Source organism: Manacus candei, unplaced genomic scaffold, assembly GCF_025592945.1.
Source record: "Manacus candei isolate 608988 ecotype Guabito, Panama unplaced genomic scaffold, ASM2559294v1 h1tg000010l, whole genome shotgun sequence".
NCBI lineage: Eukaryota > Metazoa > Chordata > Aves > Passeriformes > Pipridae > Manacus > Manacus candei.
Window position 1 is genome coordinate 5,893,363 of NW_026138058.1, and position 18,043 is coordinate 5,911,405.

Below are 18,043 nucleotides of genomic sequence, written 5' to 3' on the forward strand. Positions count from 1 at the left end.
TGCACCATTAAGTTTCTGGAGGAAGGTATGGGCCTTCTCTACTTTCAAGTGAAGCAGCAAAGAATGAGAGAGAAGTTTGAGGAGAAAGGTCTTGTTCTGTAACCTGCCTCTAGAGGCTTTTTTTGTTCTGCTTGCTTGTGGATCTTCCCAGTATTGTTGGAAATTGTCACTGCTTACTGTGGGACCTGTTACAGTCATCCTTGCAGTAAGATCAGCAAATCAAAACTTGTTCCTAACTGTGGTTTCTCTTGCTCCTTGAGCCACCTTTTGAGCTTGCAGAAGTAACTAGGGAGGTGTTTCTGGAACGAGGACACTAAAAACGTGTGGCTTTTGGACCACAGATACTTCACTGCACAGTCAGTGCTTCAGTTCTGGTCTGCATGGAACAGAGACCTCACGTAGCACTGACTTGCTGTTTTTCTATAATGCACATTTTTGTTTTGATGTTCCCTGTAATCAATAATTTAGCAAGCATAGAGGTTGTTTTTCTTCACTAATTCATGTGACTATCTTGAGCTGCTTGAGCAGGTTTTTTTTGTTTCTTTTTTTCTATTGTCACAAAGTTTTGGTTCTCAAGCAGAGACTGATTGGCCTACCATTGTGCTCAGGAATGAAGGTGCTGGAAAAAATTAGACTGTCAGAAAAATGTAAATCTTAAAAATATTTAAAACAGTGTTACAGTCCCGTAGGAGATGCTCTGCAGTCTGAAAGTCCAAGAGTTTCTAGTTTCAATGCCCAGAATGCAGCCCCCAAGGTTCTTTTGAACTGTGTGGAAATGAAGGACAGCTGTGCCTTTCACAAAGACAATATCTGTGAAATGCTGCCATGTGTGATTCTCTAATCTTGACCAGTGACTTTAGGGAGGAAGGAAGGTTTTGTGGTTAAAAGGCACAAGACCTCCAGAATCTAACAACTCTCGATTCTGCTGGAAGCTTCCTTATGTGACCATATGAAGGATCTTTCTCCCTGCCCTGCATGGGAATTGGACTTCCTTCTGCTTGTTTCATGTGAATAGGGACAGTTTACTGTTGTGTTGCCACACTGTGCCCAAACTAGTTAGAACAAAAGCACTTCATCCCTGCCAGACCTGCTGGCATTGGGGGTTATTTGCATGATTTATATGCAAAGTCTCTGCTTTACTATCTTTGTTCTGCTGTTGCTCCCTTAGTGTCAGGACTGAAACTGTAAAAGTAATCTGCCATGGGGAAAAGCTGTCTCAGTATTACTTCTGCAGACATTTATCCCACCACTGAATAAGCCTGATGGTTCACATCAGATCTGACAGTCCTGGAGTGTGTTTGTTCAGTCTGACCTGAGGTTCATCTCCACACTTATGCCTGGGGCTTGGCTTGCTTGCTGGGACCTGTGGTTACAGCCACAGGCCATACTCTGCTGCAGGACTGCAGCTCCTTTGGTTTTGCCTTGAAGATGAAGGCGAGAGGGAAGGAAAGGCTGCATGTCTTTGTCGGGAGGCCTGTGGAGAGACTGCTCTCTGATGTGCTGCCTGGATGCTGCAGCTGCATTTTTATGTGCCCACCAGCTTGCAAGGGCTGACCATAAGGATGCTCTTGGGGAGATGTGTGAGTTAAAACGTGTTTGAGCTGACATATTTTGCCTCACGTTTGAGTTACTTGATAGGGTGTCTGAACTTTTTTGGCAGGAAAATACTGCCGTAGTAGGCTCATGGTGGTAAAATGAGTTCTTCCACTCAAGGTGTTTGCATTATTAGGTAAGCTTGCTATTAGCCTTCAAAAAACTCGCCTGTTTCTTTTGTTTCTAATTTTTGAGGAGTTCTTTTAAATAACCCTCTTTCCTCAAGTCTTGGTGGGCAGGCGGTTGCGTCAGGGGGGAATGGCTGTTTTCAAGAGGAAGCCTTTATTAACTCTTGACTTTTTGAGTTATCCTGGGAAGGAATTTAGATATTGCAGAGCTCGGTGCTCTTCTGTGGTTTCATGTGCTTCCGTTTTGCGTGCCTCTGTGATGGAGACGGGTTGCGTAAGACACTGACCCACAAGTCCTGGAAAGTAGGACCACATGGGATGGGGGAGGAAAATGCATGGTAAGAAAAGGCTAGCTGTTTGCTTAGGGCACTGCAGCCAGGATCGTGGTGTTGGGATTTAGCTCCTTGGTCTCACAGAGCTTTCGTGTGTGGCCTTGGGTTAGTGAGCACGGGTTCGTGATCAGCTGGCTGGAGTCCAAGCATTGTCCCACAGTTTTGGTAACTTCATGTTCTGTTTCCTTCGTGTTTTCCTCCAAATGATGATGAAAACTCCTTCAGATGTTTGTAGGCGTTCCTTGGAAGGCAGCTTTGATTTTCAGCAAATTCTAATGTTGAGCAAGTCTGAAAATGCTAGGCATGACAAAAAAGGCAGGGGATAAGTGCTGTGTTAATGCTGGGCTGGTTAATTATAACTGTGGAAGATGGCAGGCTCTTTGTTACTCCTCCTTATGATTATAGACCGACCAGCAGGAATCTCAGTGTAGTTCAGGTTGCTCTCCTGCAATTGCCTATAGAATATGTCCCCGACCAAGAAAATCCTGCTTTCATATGGCAAAAAAAACCAAACCCACAAACAAAATAGCCTCGGCAAACCCCAAAGCAGCAAAACACTGTGGAAACAGAAAAGTGGGGGAATCATTGCCTTTTTTTTTTTTTTAAAAAAAAAAAAAAAAGGTGTGTGGCCCTTTAAGAGAAGGTTGAAAAATATCTTAAATGGGGACAGATTAAATGAAAAAACTTGCAAACATCTGATCTCTGCATGCCAGTGTGCTTTCAGCCAGCCACCCCTTTGTCCATCTGAGTTTCTGAACAGTAGATGATCTCACCAAAAAATAAACAAGCTGCAGAAGTGCTTAGGGAGTTTGGCGCATTTAGGAATTAACCAAGGAATCGGGGTGTGTGGGGGGGGAATTTTTCCTCCAGCTACGGCGAAGCAGGGTGCTTCAGCTGGAAAGAAAAGGACGTTTTTGTTATTGCAGGAGCCGGCTCTTTTACCAGCCTTTCCCCGGGCTGGGAGTGGGGGGTGATGGTTGATTATTTTTTTTTTTTGGGGTGGGCTCAGTGGGGCGTCTGCACGGCACGTTCACGAGTGGGTCCTGCTCCGTGGGGAGAGAGAGAGAGAGAGAGAGAGGAGAGGGCGAGGGAGGAACTTTTTCGCCCCAGAGTAACCTCCGCGCCGCCTCAGCAGAGGCGGGTGATTTACTTTTTTTTTCGCCGTGGAACAAAAAAAGGCAGCGGGGAATTTGTAACTGGATATGTGGATGAGGGAGCAATGACCGTCAGTAACCCCGCGCGCTTCGTGCCGCGGGAGCGGAGCGTGTGGATTCATTCCTTGGATTCGTTCCTCCCCCCGACGGCTGCTCCGCCCGGCTCCGGCCGGGAAGCAGAAGTGGCACCCGAACCACCGGTCCCCCTGCTACAGCTGTTCTCTGTAGGACGAGGGGGGAAGTGCAAACTCTTAGTTCTCCCGTGTCATTACTTTCTCTTTAGGGCTGGCTCGTTGTTTCCCCACTGTTTGCTCTGGGCTGCTTTCCTAGAGTGGTAAAAAAACCCAACCAACCAAACAAAAAAAAACCAACAAAAAAACAACCTTGCTGGTTTTGTCTTAGCTCAGCCTGGAAATCTTCACCCTGGTAAATCCTGTGGTGCTTGCTCTCTCTGCCTCCTCCTGGCAGAGCTGCTTTGCTCATCGCTGCTTGTTTGCAGAATCACAGAATATTCTGAGTTGAAAGGGACCCGCAGGGATCATCATGTCCAGCTCTTAAGTGAGGCCCATAGGGGGGTCAAGCCTACTGTCTTGGTTTTATTAGCACCATCATGAAGGTAATAGTGTCCTCTCTCTCCTAAAGAAAATAAAACCAAAACATAAAAAACAAAAAGAAAGAAAAAAATCCCCACAAAAAGCCCCAAACAAAAAACCACACACACACCCCAAAAAGAAAAACAAACAAAAAACACCAACAAAAACCCCAAAACCCAACAAAGAAACACCCCCCCCAAATAAACAAAAAACCAAAACTACCCCTCTCCCCCCAACTGAAAAAAGTAACCAAACCCAAACCGCAAGACAAAAATCCAGAACAGTGTTTGAGGGTCAGTTTCTTAAGATCCAGGTTTGTGACTTCAGTAGTGTGCTTGGATTACAATTTCCCTGTGGTTCCCCTCTTCTGTGGTGAAGATACGAATTTGCTTTAAAGCCAGGAGGTGAAACACCAATGGCTTGAGAAGGTGTGAAGCTTTTGGGAGAGAAATTGGAAAAAATCCTGCAAATGTTTTTTTTTTTTTAATTCCAAGTGGTTAAGATCATTTGCTAGATCTTTGTGCAATTCTATATTATACCTGTGTGTCTGCATATGTCAGACTTCGAAATTTGTGGTAGAGTACATTTACTATTAACACAATTGACTGCAGGACGGTAAATCCCTTGGTGGTCCATGCACCAGCTCAGTCTCATGTTCTGTAGCAACACAGGGATTAAGTGCTAATGCTGGGTTTCAGCCCAGATCAGGGGAAAGCTTGGTGTGTCTTGCTTCTGTGTACATATGTGCAAATTGAGCTGAACTAATGGTGTTAAAGGGAGCTGTTCTTAAAGGTGGGTTGTTGGGGTTTTTTTGTTGAAGTTTTGATTTTTGCTGGGGTTTTTTTGTTTGTTTTTTTTTTTTTTTTAATTGGGGGGTGGGGGGACGGGGTTGAGGTCATGACATCATGGATTGACATTTCTGAAGTCTGCAAAGCTTCACAACGCTTTGCCAGCAGCTCCTCTTTTCCCTTTGTGCCATGGTTTGTGTGATTCCCTATCCTCCATTCGTCAGCTTTGCTTTTCCTGTTCAGAGCTCTCACATGAGTTTCCTTTTGGCTTTGCCCTGACCAGAATGTTGCTTGTTTTGTCACTTTCCAGACTTGAAACTTCGGGATTTCCTGGTTGACAATGAGACGTTCTCAGACTTCCTCCACCATAACGTGTCCATGCCATCATCTGCAGTAGAGGAGTTACTGAATGCAGGGGTCAACCTCCAGCAGGTAAAGAGCACTTTCAACCACTAACATAATGCTTGTCTGTTGTTTGTTTAGCCATAGTGCCAAGATCCACAGTGCAGAAACCCTCTGAGATAGATGTTGTACAAACACAGAGGAAAACGTATTCCCTGCTTCTCTCTTCCATCCTGCCCTCTCAATTTACTGTCTTATTTGATTGTAAGCTGTAAAAGGACACTGGGAACACATGGGCAAATGTTTTGGTCTGCCTGAGATCTCAGGCTAAACTGAATTTCTTCTTTCCTTTTTTTTTTTAGTGTAAGTAAAACATTAATTAGGTTGCTTGTGCTGTTCTAGCTGTTCGGTCACTTAGCTTGGACTGGAGCAGGGTTTCTGTGTGCTGCTCTGCCTTATAGTCCTGTGCAGCAGAAGGAGGTGTGCTTTTAGGTTTGTGGCCAACTCTTCAAGACAGACACATTGTATATTATGTACTACAGGAGTCCTGATATCAAATGAGATTCCTGAGCACTCCCATGGAGCCGTAAATACAGCCAGTGGTGACACTGGACTAGAGCTCCTGTCTTATGATGGCTGTCTGCCATTGTCAGGTTCATAACATGTTTTTTGCTAGGCTTGATGCATTAGTCCACCAGCATCCTTTCCAATGCAGAAGTCAGAAGAGACTTCAAAGAAGACCCATGGTTCTCTTGAGGCAGTGCAAAAGATGATATGCAAAAGGAGAAGGAAATCCATTCTGCCTCCCAACTCCGTATCAGATCTTTTCATTGAAGTGGGATGGATTAATAGTCCTTTTAGTCTTTGTTTTCATGTAGTTACAGATACTGTGCTGCTTTGCACAAGTTGTGTTGTTCTTCAGTAAATTCTACCAAGCCATCTGTTTTAGTGCAGTTTGATAGTTAATCCTCTAAGTTAAGGATATGTTCTACTAAAAAAAAATGTGGAAAAAATTTCTTACTCATTTTAGGGTGCAAGTTTTGTTTTATTTGAAACTAATTTGTCTGAATTTCAAGCTAGATTAAGACAGAATCATGGTACGGATGGTTCTGGAAGGATAGCTGGAAGACTTCAGCAACAGCAACATAGTCATTCTTCCTAAGCTGGTGTGGAGAGGCTTTTAAAACATGCAAAAAATCCAGCTCTCACACTTACGTTGTGTGGCTGCCACGTTGTATCGGTTGTGCAGGGCAAAGCCAGTGGAAGGCGAAAAAAGCTTAGCTTTCATCTATATAACATGTCTGAAGGGCAGTCAGGGGGTGATTGGTCATCTAGTTCTTCCTTGAATGATTTAAGCTGCGTTCTTGTTTATGTAATTCTTGAACTCGTTCTGCTAGGGCACTGGGAGTGAGGCTGTTAAATCTTAACAGTGTTTCGTGCTCAGGGAGGCAGGGAGAGCTGACAGGGCAAGAGGGCAGTAAGCTGCAGAGCAGTGGCCCACCAGATTTTCTTTGAGCACTTTTCTAACACAGACGGTAACCAGAGATGTAGAGCTCTCTCCTCCTGCAGAATGACTTTATCTGAGTCACAAAATGGACCCCTTTGATTTTGTGGGAGGTCTGGGTTGGAGATCTGACCTCGCTGCTGAGCTGACTTCGGTATTAATAGGCAGTAGTTATTAGGTCTCTGTATGGGTGGGTCATATAGAAGGGCCTATGCAGAGTATGCAAACCTCTCACAGGAAATATAGCTGCCTTCTGTGGTCTGTTTGTGTCCTAGGGTTGTTCAACAAGGCAGGAAGTTATGATATGCTAGCAAGTAAGGAACTGAAGTCAGCAAGGAGATGGGACTGTTCACTGGTGTTACTGTGATGATAGTGCTCCAATGTGCCAAGCTGGGTTGTGTGTCCAGCATGATGAAATAAGTGCAAATAGATAAAAGCCACCAAAACCTTCTCTTGATGGGCATGTTGCTTCCTGGGGCAGAGTGGCTCAACACTGTTTCTCCATTACTGGCAGCTGAGGGATTTGGAAGGCTCCTGGATCAGCAGTGGGCAGGCAACTGTCTAACCAAGTCTAATATGCTGCTGTTGTCCAGGTGTGGCCACACAGCTCTTAATGTGGCTTGGAGGCAGGAGTAGGTCCTGTCCCTCCAAAAGTTGGAGGCACAGTGAGGTCCTGGGCCAGAGCTGCAGCATGATGTATTGAATAGCAGTGAGGAGTGAATAACAATGGCCAGTGCATATTCTGCTTGGAGCAAATCTCCCTGTTTCATATGAAGCAGGTGCAGTCCTAGGAGAGAATGATGTGACCTGTGAACACGACCCTGGCATTTTGAGAGTCCTTAGGGGACTTAGTCTGTCACTTAGGATGTATTTTTGCCTGTTGAAGATGCTATGAGTTCAGATGACTGCAGATGGTTAGAGAACCGGCTGGCTTAGCGTGACTGGGTGTTTTAGTTTGGGATGGATGGGCAGAGCCTTAGATTTAAGGTCTTGTGCTGTGGACCTCGGCATTTGGAAGGGGCAGCTTCTCTCCAAAAGAGTTTAAAATCTGAGTGAAAATAGTTGGGCATGCTCAGGATGGTGGAAGGGTTGGTCACCTTCAGTGTTTGTGGGTAACACTGAGACACTAGGAGACACTGGTTTTCTATCTGTCCATGCAGGGAAGCTGGTTTAGACTAATTCCAGGTCTCTGGAGTGTTATTTCCATACCCCATGAATATCTCCTTTTCAACATGGCTATAACACTGGTAGTATGTCTGCTGTCCAAAAAAAAAAAAAAAAAACAAAAAAAACCCAACAACAACAACAACAACAAAAAAACAAAACAAAACAACAACAACAGCAAAAAAAGAAAAAAAAATCCCCCCAAAAAACCTCCAAAATTTTTCAAAAGTCCAGCCTTTTTGATGAGAGAGAGCTGATTTATTCAGCAGAGTGTGCAGCACTGAAATATCCTATTTTTGGCATATGGACCCAGACCAGAGTTAAATGTTTGCACAAGTGTTGCGTTAAAAATCTTTTGCCTCTCCTGTCAGTTCCATTTGCTTGTTTTCTGAACATAATGTGCTTTTTCCCCTAGATGGTTGATACCCCTTTGGTTTTGAAAGATGAGAAAGTTTTCAGACTTACCAGCACTGTTCAGGAGCTGGTAACTCTTCTGGGATGTAGATCAATCCTCCTGAGTTGTTACTGGAAACTGGGCAATGCATGCCAGGTATTATTAAAGAATAGAAAGAAGAAATGAAGTCTAAAGCTATTGTTACCTGTGCATTTACAATAAAATTGTTCCTTCTGTCTAGCCCCATGGCAACCAAAAAGTCTTGCCAGCAGTAGATTCTGCATTTTCCTTGTTTATCACCTTTCTGAAATGTGCAGCTTTTTTGACATGGACCTGTTTGTTGTTCAGCAAGCCTAAATTCTGTAACTAACCTGATTAGAAGAATCTAGGCTGTAAGGTCTGAAAGGGTCTGATGGTAATACAGAGGGATTTTATCAATTTCTTTCATTAATAAGGTGGTTACTTGTGGGTTAAGAAACATTATCGACAAGCAAACCATTACCTTAAGTAGAATTTGCCTGTGAGGGAAGACTCTAGAATCTTATCTCGTCTGTTGCAGCCAGTAAGATAACTTTTTTTCATTGATATGTTATCTGCTCAAAAACACTGCAAAAGGTTTGTCTCAGCACTTAGTGAAGAGATATTTCAGAGCTAAGGGAGAAGATGGTTCTGATCCAGAACTACACAGCAAATGTGGCTGGCAGATACGTCTGAGGAGTTTGGGACATAGGTCTTTTGCCCTTTGCATACATTTGCCAGACTTGTGTCTAGTCACAACCCTTGTTTTTGTCTCTGTGGCTCAGTTCCCAGAAGACTGAAGGTTAGGCAATGCATGTACCCTTGGTTGGAGGAAATGGCTGCTGTGGAGGACAGGATCACTGCTGCTCTGTGCATGTTTGTGGAGAAGTGAAGAGAGACCTTCCTCCCCCAGGACTTCTCTCCCATGTTCTTCAGTGGGGAAACGTTTTTCTTGGAACTGAGTTGTGTATGAGTCAGGGCTGCTCAACCTGTAGAGAAGAATGCCCTCTTACCTCTATCTGGAAATGTTATGAGTGTTTTCTTTTGTCTAGGCAATAACCAGTTTTTTGCTTGGAGTCTTATTTGAAGGGAGACTGACATGCCTTCCTCACTTTTCTAGGTCATTGTGTCTGGTTATCGAATGCGATTGAGAGATCTCTGCAATAACTCAACGTCATCCGAGTATCTTAAAATCCAAAATCAGACGGTGGCCATGGACTCTGAAGCCTTAATTTGCACCTTGTCAAAGGAAAAACTCCATGCAGCTGAGCAAGCCTTCCGTGCTAACCTGAATCCTTTGAAGCCCCTTCAGGTGAGTTCACTGGTCCTACCTGTGAGAGTCTGTCACTGACACAGTGGCATTTTCCAGAGCTTTCAGTCTAGGAACTCATTCGTATGTTTCCAGAGTGAACTGTTCATTGGCAGTAAGAAAGAAGATTGTCTTTATTACTGGAGTGTGAAGAGCATTGCTTCTTCCTGTCATTCTTGCCCTTCCTGTTGCAGTCTGCTACTTGTGGAGCATAAATGTGTGTGGTCTGCAGTTCAGTTTGTCAAGAGGAAAGTGTTTATGCTGCATAGTAACAAACAGGCTCTTGGTTGTCCCTGTGTTTTAGTCAGATATTGTGTCTTGACTGGAATGGGCCCGGATATTAGACCATTTTGTGCTGAGTGCTAAAACCATCACCCTCTGTCCTTAGCGTGAGGCCACTGAGAGTAGAAGTTTCCAGCCACTGATAAGCCACAACCTTTAAACAGGTTCAATTCGTACAAACTAGAGTCAAGTTTAAAAGTCCTGTTTCAAAAATTGACCGACTGAATGGGTTCTGGATCAAGAATTCGTTGAGCTTCAAGAAAATACATTATTTACAGGGTAATTGGAGGCTGGAGCAGACTTGATCTGGGAAAATCTAGTGATGTTTTGCTACAGATCCACAATATCTGTGAAAATACAGAAGTCTGAGGAATTCAGTGCTGGAAACAACAGTAGAGTGAAGAACAGACCACAGAACCCACTTTGTTACCCACTAAAACAAACATTCTGTTGTCCGCTGTGGAAGAAATAAACACTTCGGCTGTGTGAGTTTTCAGATTTGATGAGCCTTTCAGGACTGAGAGTCATGTACCCCTTGCTTGGCTTTGTCCCCAGTCAAAGAGGGTCATTATCGAGTACTGGAATCATGTGAGTCTTCTGTGCAGCATGTAGTGGTCAGTGACTTCTCTCCACAACTCATCTTCTGTTTTCCATGTGTCCTCCATCTGCATTTTTTCTTTCCTTCTGGAAGAATAAGATAATCATAAGCATGAAAAGATGAGGTAACAGCACTAAAACTGTCCCCATAACAAAGATGGGCTCTTTGGAGAGGAATGGCTGTATGCAGTTTCTTGTCTTCAGTTATATGTATGTGTGCACATCTATACATATATTGCTTTAAGCCATTCAATGATGCTAGAATTTCAGGGTCTGAAGAGGATGAAAACAGCCAGCTGTTGTAATACTTAGTATTGGCTTTCTGGGCCCTGTGGAGACTCAGTTTTGCTTTTCTCATTTATGGAAGTTCCTGCAAGATTGCTGACAGAAGTGGGTACTGAGTGTGTCTGTGCCATTAGGTCTGTGTTGGTTGCTGGTGAGATAAAGCAGTCATAAACCACTCTGTGCCACTTGGCAACAGCAATATAGATTTAAGACATTTATGTGCAATTGTAGGGGACTTCTGAGAAGCTGGCTCATTATCTTGTCTACAAAGGGGAAAAAAAGCTGGAGGACAGAGGCCAGCAGTTCTAAACCTGCTGTGTGTTACTGTCTGGTAAAGGCCCACAGTTTTTCCTTAGAAAAATGTCACAGCGTACCATCCAGTTAAACTGCTGTAATGCATCAGTGAGTGAAATAAAAACTAACTGGCTTCAATGTGTCGGGGCAAAGCGAATAAATTAACTCTAGGATCACGACCAACACGTTCGAAACTTGTGTCTCTAAAGACCAAAAAGTGCGCTGACCTGCAGTAACATCCTTGAACAAAGAGAGAACTTTCTGTTCGTGAACAAAGGACGCTTTTGACACAGCTTATTGAAAGCACTGTGTGTCAAATCTTGGACGTGCACACTGAAGACAGCTTGTACCATATCTACTATAGAGTCTGTAAACCAATAACAACAGTTTGCCCAGAGATTAATTTTTTTTTTTTCCCCTTAATCTCTTTGATGTACTTCACAGCAAGTCATTTCAGTAAGTAGAGTAAGAGCCAAGTCAGGTGCAGCTACAACAGCAATTTGGAGGCAGGTTTTTAGTTTGTGTAATGGGACCTGGGCTTCACTGGTTGCTCCATTTTGTGACTTATGGAGTGGCAGCATCTTAGTGCAAGTAGGGTAGTACAGGGACTGGAAGCTGTGTGCAGGAACTGTGTAAATTCAACACCAAGGGCTCGAATAGTAAACCAGGAGTTTGAGCCCCTCAGATATCTGCGCAGTAAAGTGGCTGTGGTTTCTTGAACTGTCCTAATCCTGAAGACTTCAACTCCTCCTTGTTTCTGTCCCTGTGCTTTCCTGTTGTTATTCCATCTACAAGATGATGGCAGTAAATTACATCATGGAATTGATCCAAGAGGCACCTGACTGGGTGCTTACACAAACATTTGTGCTGAAATATGAAGAGGAGGGTGCAGTATTGAGATAAGGGAGTGTGTGTGTGGCCTGTGACCCTGATGATGACTCCTGCTGGCTTAAAGTGTGTGTGCATTTGAAGCCTCAGAGAAACTACAGGTGTTCTAGGTAACTCTTGAAAAACTCAGTAATTATTAACAAATTATGGCTTTAAAAAAGAAAAGTGCTTGCTTGGTGAATTGCTTGAGCTGTAAATGCCACAGCACTGTTAAGGACTTTTTTTTAAAAAGAAAGGCAAAAAATAAGCACTTTATATACCTGCTCATCAGTTCTATCCAGAACACCTTGAATGTTGCCCAAAGTGCAGTAGTACAGTTAAAACAAAGAACTTCTAATTAAAATTTTCCACTAGGATTTCTAGCTCTGTCACTCATCCTTTGTATTACTTCGATTTAGCCTTCTCTGCGGGATGAGGAAACAGATCCAAGCACATAGAGGCATAATAGGAGGGTTAAAGGGTGTCTCCTTATTCATTTTTTTATGTAAGAACCTATTTGAGACAGGCTGTTTAGATCAAAACCCAGCAAAATATCTGGAAGTGATCACAGGGCAGCAAGGCAGAGGATCAGCTCTCCTTCTTCTCTGGGTGTTTCAAAAAGTCAAATTCCTTTTTCCAGGACCCACGTCTTAGTCTGCGTTCATTCTCTGAAGAGAATGGTCTTTTGACCAACAATAAATACTGTGGGATAGGGGACATGTTGTACAAGATGCAGACACATCTTCTCTTTTTGGGGTTTGCCTTGTGCGCTGGGTGTGGTGAGTGGGACTGAGGTAGGAGAAGCAGGTTTGAGAACAACAGTGAAGCAGTAAGGTTGCAAGCACTCCAAATTTCCTTTCCCTCTTTCTCCCAGTGGTAGGCCAGCAGCTGTCCCATGGAAGAACTACACAGTTTGGGAAAGATTTGCAGGAGCAATGGCATTAAGTCCCCACCCATCCCAACACAGTCTGGTGGGACACCTCTGACTGTCTTATATAATAGAAATACCTGTTTAGACTTGCCTCTGCAAGTTCTCCTCAGTTTAGAATATGATTTGAGGGGGAGGGGAAGGTTTAATGACAATTCAAATTCGTCCTGTAGGATTTCATCTCTGCAGCACTGCCTAAGAAGGGCTTTGCCACACTCAATTCCAGTGAGTAATAAGCCATAAATATGTTGTGGCTTGTGTACTGTAGTGGTCCTTGAAAGAGTGTGGGTGAGCACATGAAAATCCAGTTGTTTTTTCTCCCTTCGTAATATGGGTGGTATTTTGTCAAAAGGTTAGCATGAACTAAGTGTTAGATAATAAATGGCTTTTAGAAAAGGTCTCTTAATGTAAATATGTGCTGCAACTGAACTTGTGGCTTTCCTTGCTCTTTTGAGAGCGTTTTCAGTCAAGCACAGTGATATCATCCTTTTAAGCAGCAGTAGTTTGGGACTTCTGGGAAACAAAAGCAGAAGCTTAAAGCACATGATTTTTCTGCAGAGGCCAGTAAAAAGTTTCTGCTGAGATCAGTATGGAGTTGCAATAACTATTTCAAAGCAGATGTGGCAGAGTGGTCTTTATGAAGCAGAAACAGTTAGCTGTATGATGCAGACTGAATTTTGGTGGAATTTTGTTATGACTTTTCAACACTTTAAACACATGCACTCTCATGTATGTTAGTGAATTGGATTTTTCCATCCCCAGTAAGTCTCAGGTGGATTTATTCAAGGCTTGTCTTGATTGTGCAGTCAACTCCTGTCATCTCAAGTATTTTTCACTATTTAAATCCTGTAACATGCACATACGAGCACACAAAGTCCCCTCAGAGCACTCTGTGCCTCAAGAGTATTATGATGTTGGCTGCCCCAGAAGACAAGTCTAGTGACTTGCTAGACACTAACACAGTAATCATACAGGGCAGTTGTGCTCAAAACCTGCTAGAACTTTGTCTTTCCACGGTGTGCCTGGAATGGACAGTCGATGTTTTTGCAGCGCTTCACCAGAACAGCCCCAGGATGTAGTGCAGACACCTGCTAAAGCCAGCCTCACAGTAGGACCAGTCTTACTGAAGCTGCCCTGCACCATCTAGAGGTTTCTTATTTATGGACTGATCTACTTAATGAGCCCCTACAAAGTTTTATGTTGCAGGGAAATCAGTGACATGCTCATCTGTTCGAAGAAGACTGGCCTCTGTGACTGATTTTTGTCATTGTCTCTGGAGATGACTTGTGAGAGGCTACCTGAGTGGGCTTTAGCATGCAAGAGGTGGTAAAGAAAATAAAATTTCCTCCATGTCAATGATACCATTGCAAGTTATGGTGAGAAATGAACTTGAAGTGACATGAATTTGTTAGGGAAGAAAAATCAGGGTACTGTGGTGTGAAAGGATAGGTTGGCTGCTCCTCATGTTTCAGAGTAAGGTTTGCAAGCTCCTTGAATCTCCTAAGACTGACATACTGAGTCAGGACAAAGTCTGGTTAAGCTCAGTGTCATTGAGTGATAGCCCTTAATGGAGGCATGTGACAGAATGCAGCCATGGGGCAAATATGTAATATTTCCTCAGTATAAAGTCCTGTTCTTCAGTAGCTTGTAACTCAGACTTTGTCAGCTACTGCTAGGATCTTGGTGTTCAATAGCATTTGGTAAGATTTTTATGTTTAATGAGTTCTTTTAAGCCTTTCTCAAACTCACAATACCCTCAGGATTGCATAATAGCTACTGATATTTTTTTTCCATTTTGACTAAGTTGCATATGCAGAAGCTTCTTTTGGTTTTGTTTTAGACTAGTCATTTCACTGGAAGTCCTCCAGTCCTGTAATGTGAGGCACAGTGAACAATCATCCCCAGTTTCCATTCTCCATCCCACTTGTAATTCCACAGACCTCTCATAACCTGTGTTTGTCCTTACAGATCCCATTGGAAGACTTGTGGTCTATTGTTCTTCCAACGAAAACCGTTTTTGCCTTGAGTCACACTTGTGGCCTTTGCTCCTTCAGAGATGGAGAACCCAAAGTTGCACGTAGTTCTTGAGAACCAGGACTGCAGTGTGGATTTATATTGATGTTGATCTGTTTTATCACAGTAATTTTAAGATCTCCCTTTCTGAGTGGCACTAGCTCATTCAGAGTTATAGAAGTGTATCTTAAGGTTCTTCTCCCTTATGTACTTTACTTTGCAGTACTGAATTTTGTTTGGCACTTTGTAACAGTGTGTCAGCATGAAGTTGTTCACTAATCCTTTGCAATTGGATTTTGACTCTTCACTGCTCTGAACCAGTTAGTGTCATCAGAAAACTCTTCCTCATCCACGCTGTCCTCTGAATGCAGTAAGCAACACAAAACTATGTAGATTGAGGTATATGGAGCAGAATAAGCACATCTATTGTTATGCAGGAACCTAGGACCTTCCAAGTCGTTGCTAAAGTGGTAGAGCAGATAATGTAGCTTTGGTATCTGCTAACTGAATTTCTTTAAATGTGTCTTGAAGGTCTAAGCCTGTGGGAATTTTGAATTGCTTTTCTCCTACACCAGTGATGTGGGTTTTATTTGTCCAAACTTTAAGGCTCCAAAGCAACTGGCTTTGGAGCGAACACCAACTGTGCACTCAGAAAAATTATCTAAGTCTTAAATGTCCCAGCAGATCAGCAGAGCAGTGCCCATTTACACCAGCTGATGCTGACCAGGTCTTAGCAGCCTCCAGCAGATCAACTAGAATAAGTGAAAGCCTCCAGGCTTTGTTTCCAGGAGTGACTCCAGGAAAGATGTGAAAAGGAAAAGATTCAGCTCAAAAGTCGTGTGCTGGAATCAAGGGCTTGGCTGTTCAATGTGTCACAATGTAACTTCAGTATGCTTTCAGATGCCACAACATGTAGCTACTAATGGGAAATCTTAAGAAATTACTTTAATCTTCATTCCCTTGAAACAAAGATTGCGTCCAAATGTTTCTATGCATGATAATACAGATATGTGAACAGAAGGGCAAAAGAACCCCACAGCCCAAAATCCAGGCCTGCTAGTTACATGTAGAGCAACTGGAAACAAGGAGTTGTCTTCAGTGTAACTCCCTGCTAGAGCAAATAATTTCCTAAAAGCTATGCCTTCCACTTCCAGAAACCTGTCATCTTGCTCTTGGTGAATGGTGCATGTCAGCTGTTTCCTGGAAACTGGTTGTTTTTAAATAGGCCACTGGTTTAGATAAAAAACATCAAGGCCTGATGGGGGGACTTGAATAGTGCTGATATACACTGTAGTAAGGAGTTCTTTCTATGTGAGCTGGTATCTGTGTAGTCTCACTGAAAACTTGTGCCTACCAAATCACTTTGACAATATCCTCCGTTGTACTGACTTTGTACATCCCCTTCTTAGTACTGGCTTGCAGGATTTCAGGTCTGTCCACGTGCTGTGCTTGCTTTGTGGCCTGGAATGCAAGTCATCCTTTGCACTGTTAAGTGTGTGTGCATGCATATAACATTTTATTGGTATGGTTCTGGTTATGGCATCTGTACCTAAACCCGTGAGGAGGGAAAGGAGTGATCCTATCACATTGCAGGGTGCAGATGCCCGAGGTATTTTAAGTTCAAGGTTGCACAGAAAGCCAGCTCTGCCTTCCCCATCAAGAAAGTTGCTGTGTAAGCAGTCCTTACTACTGTATACAAGAATGTTTGTAAGAGTTTAATAATCTTGGTGCCTCGCAGTAACTTTTAGTTTCTTTTTCTGTCTTCCTGCAGAGACAACTTTCTTTCAATTCCTCCTTGTGGGATCTATCAGAAACTGTGGAAACTTTGAGAGAAAGCTTTGGGAAGCTTGTGAAAGAGGTAAGGAGAACTTTTGTGTCACAACACATTACCATTGTGATGAAGTTACTGTCTTAGCCTGCCATGGAGCACAGAGGCACGGGTGTCCTTAGAGCAACTCTTCAGTCAAATCCCTGGCTTGTTTTGAAAACTTTGCCCATCCTACAGCCGTGTCAGTGCAGGCAGCGCTCTCTTTGCAACCCCTTGGCACTCCCAAGTTACAAACACCATAGCAGGAGTTCAGATGTTTTCTGTAGTGTTTTGCCTTCTCAGCAGTGGCACAACTGTTGCCCTTGCAGTACATCTGCTGCCTAGCAGTGCCTTACGAGCTGTATGTGGAGGCTTTTCACTGTTTTTCTTCACTCAGCTGCCAACCATGTCAGGGTTATTACTTGGTTGTATCTACTGTTTTTTGGGTGCGGTTAGGGTATGGCATGTGGAAAAGATGTTGTGGCTGTTCTAATCTAAAATAGTAGCTGTAGGCTACTGTTGCCTCTTTGTCTAACTAGCTTTTTGGGGTAGAGACTGTTTTCCAGTCTTGAGGGGCACTCGGCACAACGACATGACAACACTAAACATTAACAGAGATTTGCAGAGCCAAATTGACATTCTCGAGACTGCAAGTATTTGTTTTTGCAGGTGAAACGATGGATCAAGAAAAAAAAGCCCCGCGTACCTTAGTGTGAGTCAGAAGTCCAAATCTGGCGGGGTGGGGGGTGCTGAGCCAGAAACTTATCCTAGTTTTTTTGCCTGACTCTGACTTTGAAGTGCTGCTGTTAGTCAAAAACATTCTCTCCCTGGAGCAGAAATCACAACCATCTAAGCTAAACAATGCCGCCGCCTCCATGTAAGCTAAACAATGCCGCCGCCTCCTCCTCCCCTTCGCTAGTCTTCCGTCTTCTGCATCAGAGCAGGAGAGCTCAGCGGCCGTGAACGGCAGTAACCTCTGAGAGCAAGCACAAGAGCGGGTCACTTCAGGTTAGCAAGCGCCTCACTCCCACGGAGGGGCAGCTGCCGGGAGCCTGCGCCCTGCCAGCCAACAATTCCTGGCACGCATCCTTCCCCGAGTCCTCCAACCTGCCGCTGAGTCCCATTTGCATTGAAATTAAGACTATTCCAGGATCAGCTTCAGCTAGGACCGACCATGGCAGAGCTTTTGCTGCCACCAGGGAGGCTGCCCTTCAGAGTTTGATTACAGCTGTTTCCTGTTACGTCACTTCAGCTTGCGTTTTTTTCCTTGTCTGGGATAAAAGTAATTGAAACCATGTGATACTCAGTTTGCTGATGTGGACGAAAACGTCCCACAGTAACGTGCCTTTTGCTTGGCAGCTGCTTTGGGTAGGACTACCTTTTATTTTGCCCTACTGCTCTGCAAACAAAGGCAGCTTTTTGCCCTGTGTACAATATGAGCTGCTCCAGATGGCTTGACCGAAAGTTACTTCTTATTGTCTGTCAGGCGGATTTCTGTGTGAAAAGGAGGGACTTGCTCCCTTGTTTCAAAGGGCAGCAGCTTGAGGGGGTTGAGAGAACTATTGTTTGTGCCATGTCTAGGAGCCTTTCTAGCAGGGAATTTTAATTAGAAAATGGTCTGAACAAAATATTTGTCTTGGAGTGTGGGGGT

General features: G+C 43.7%; 1 protein-coding gene across 3 annotated transcripts in view; it reads left to right on the plus strand.

Annotated features, from left to right (window-relative positions):
* The window catches only part of ABCA1 (ATP binding cassette subfamily A member 1), a 90,894-nt gene that overhangs the window by 39,183 nt on the left and 33,668 nt on the right, over positions 1 to 18,043 (plus strand). For all 3 annotated transcript variants that reach the window (XM_051777408.1, XM_051777407.1, XM_051777409.1), the window contains exons 6-8: positions 4,899 to 5,020; positions 9,131 to 9,322; positions 16,357 to 16,443. In XM_051777408.1, the coding sequence (XP_051633368.1) occupies positions 4,899 to 5,020; positions 9,131 to 9,322; positions 16,357 to 16,443 (401 nt within the window). The remainder of the gene's footprint in view (positions 1 to 4,898; positions 5,021 to 9,130; positions 9,323 to 16,356; positions 16,444 to 18,043) is intronic.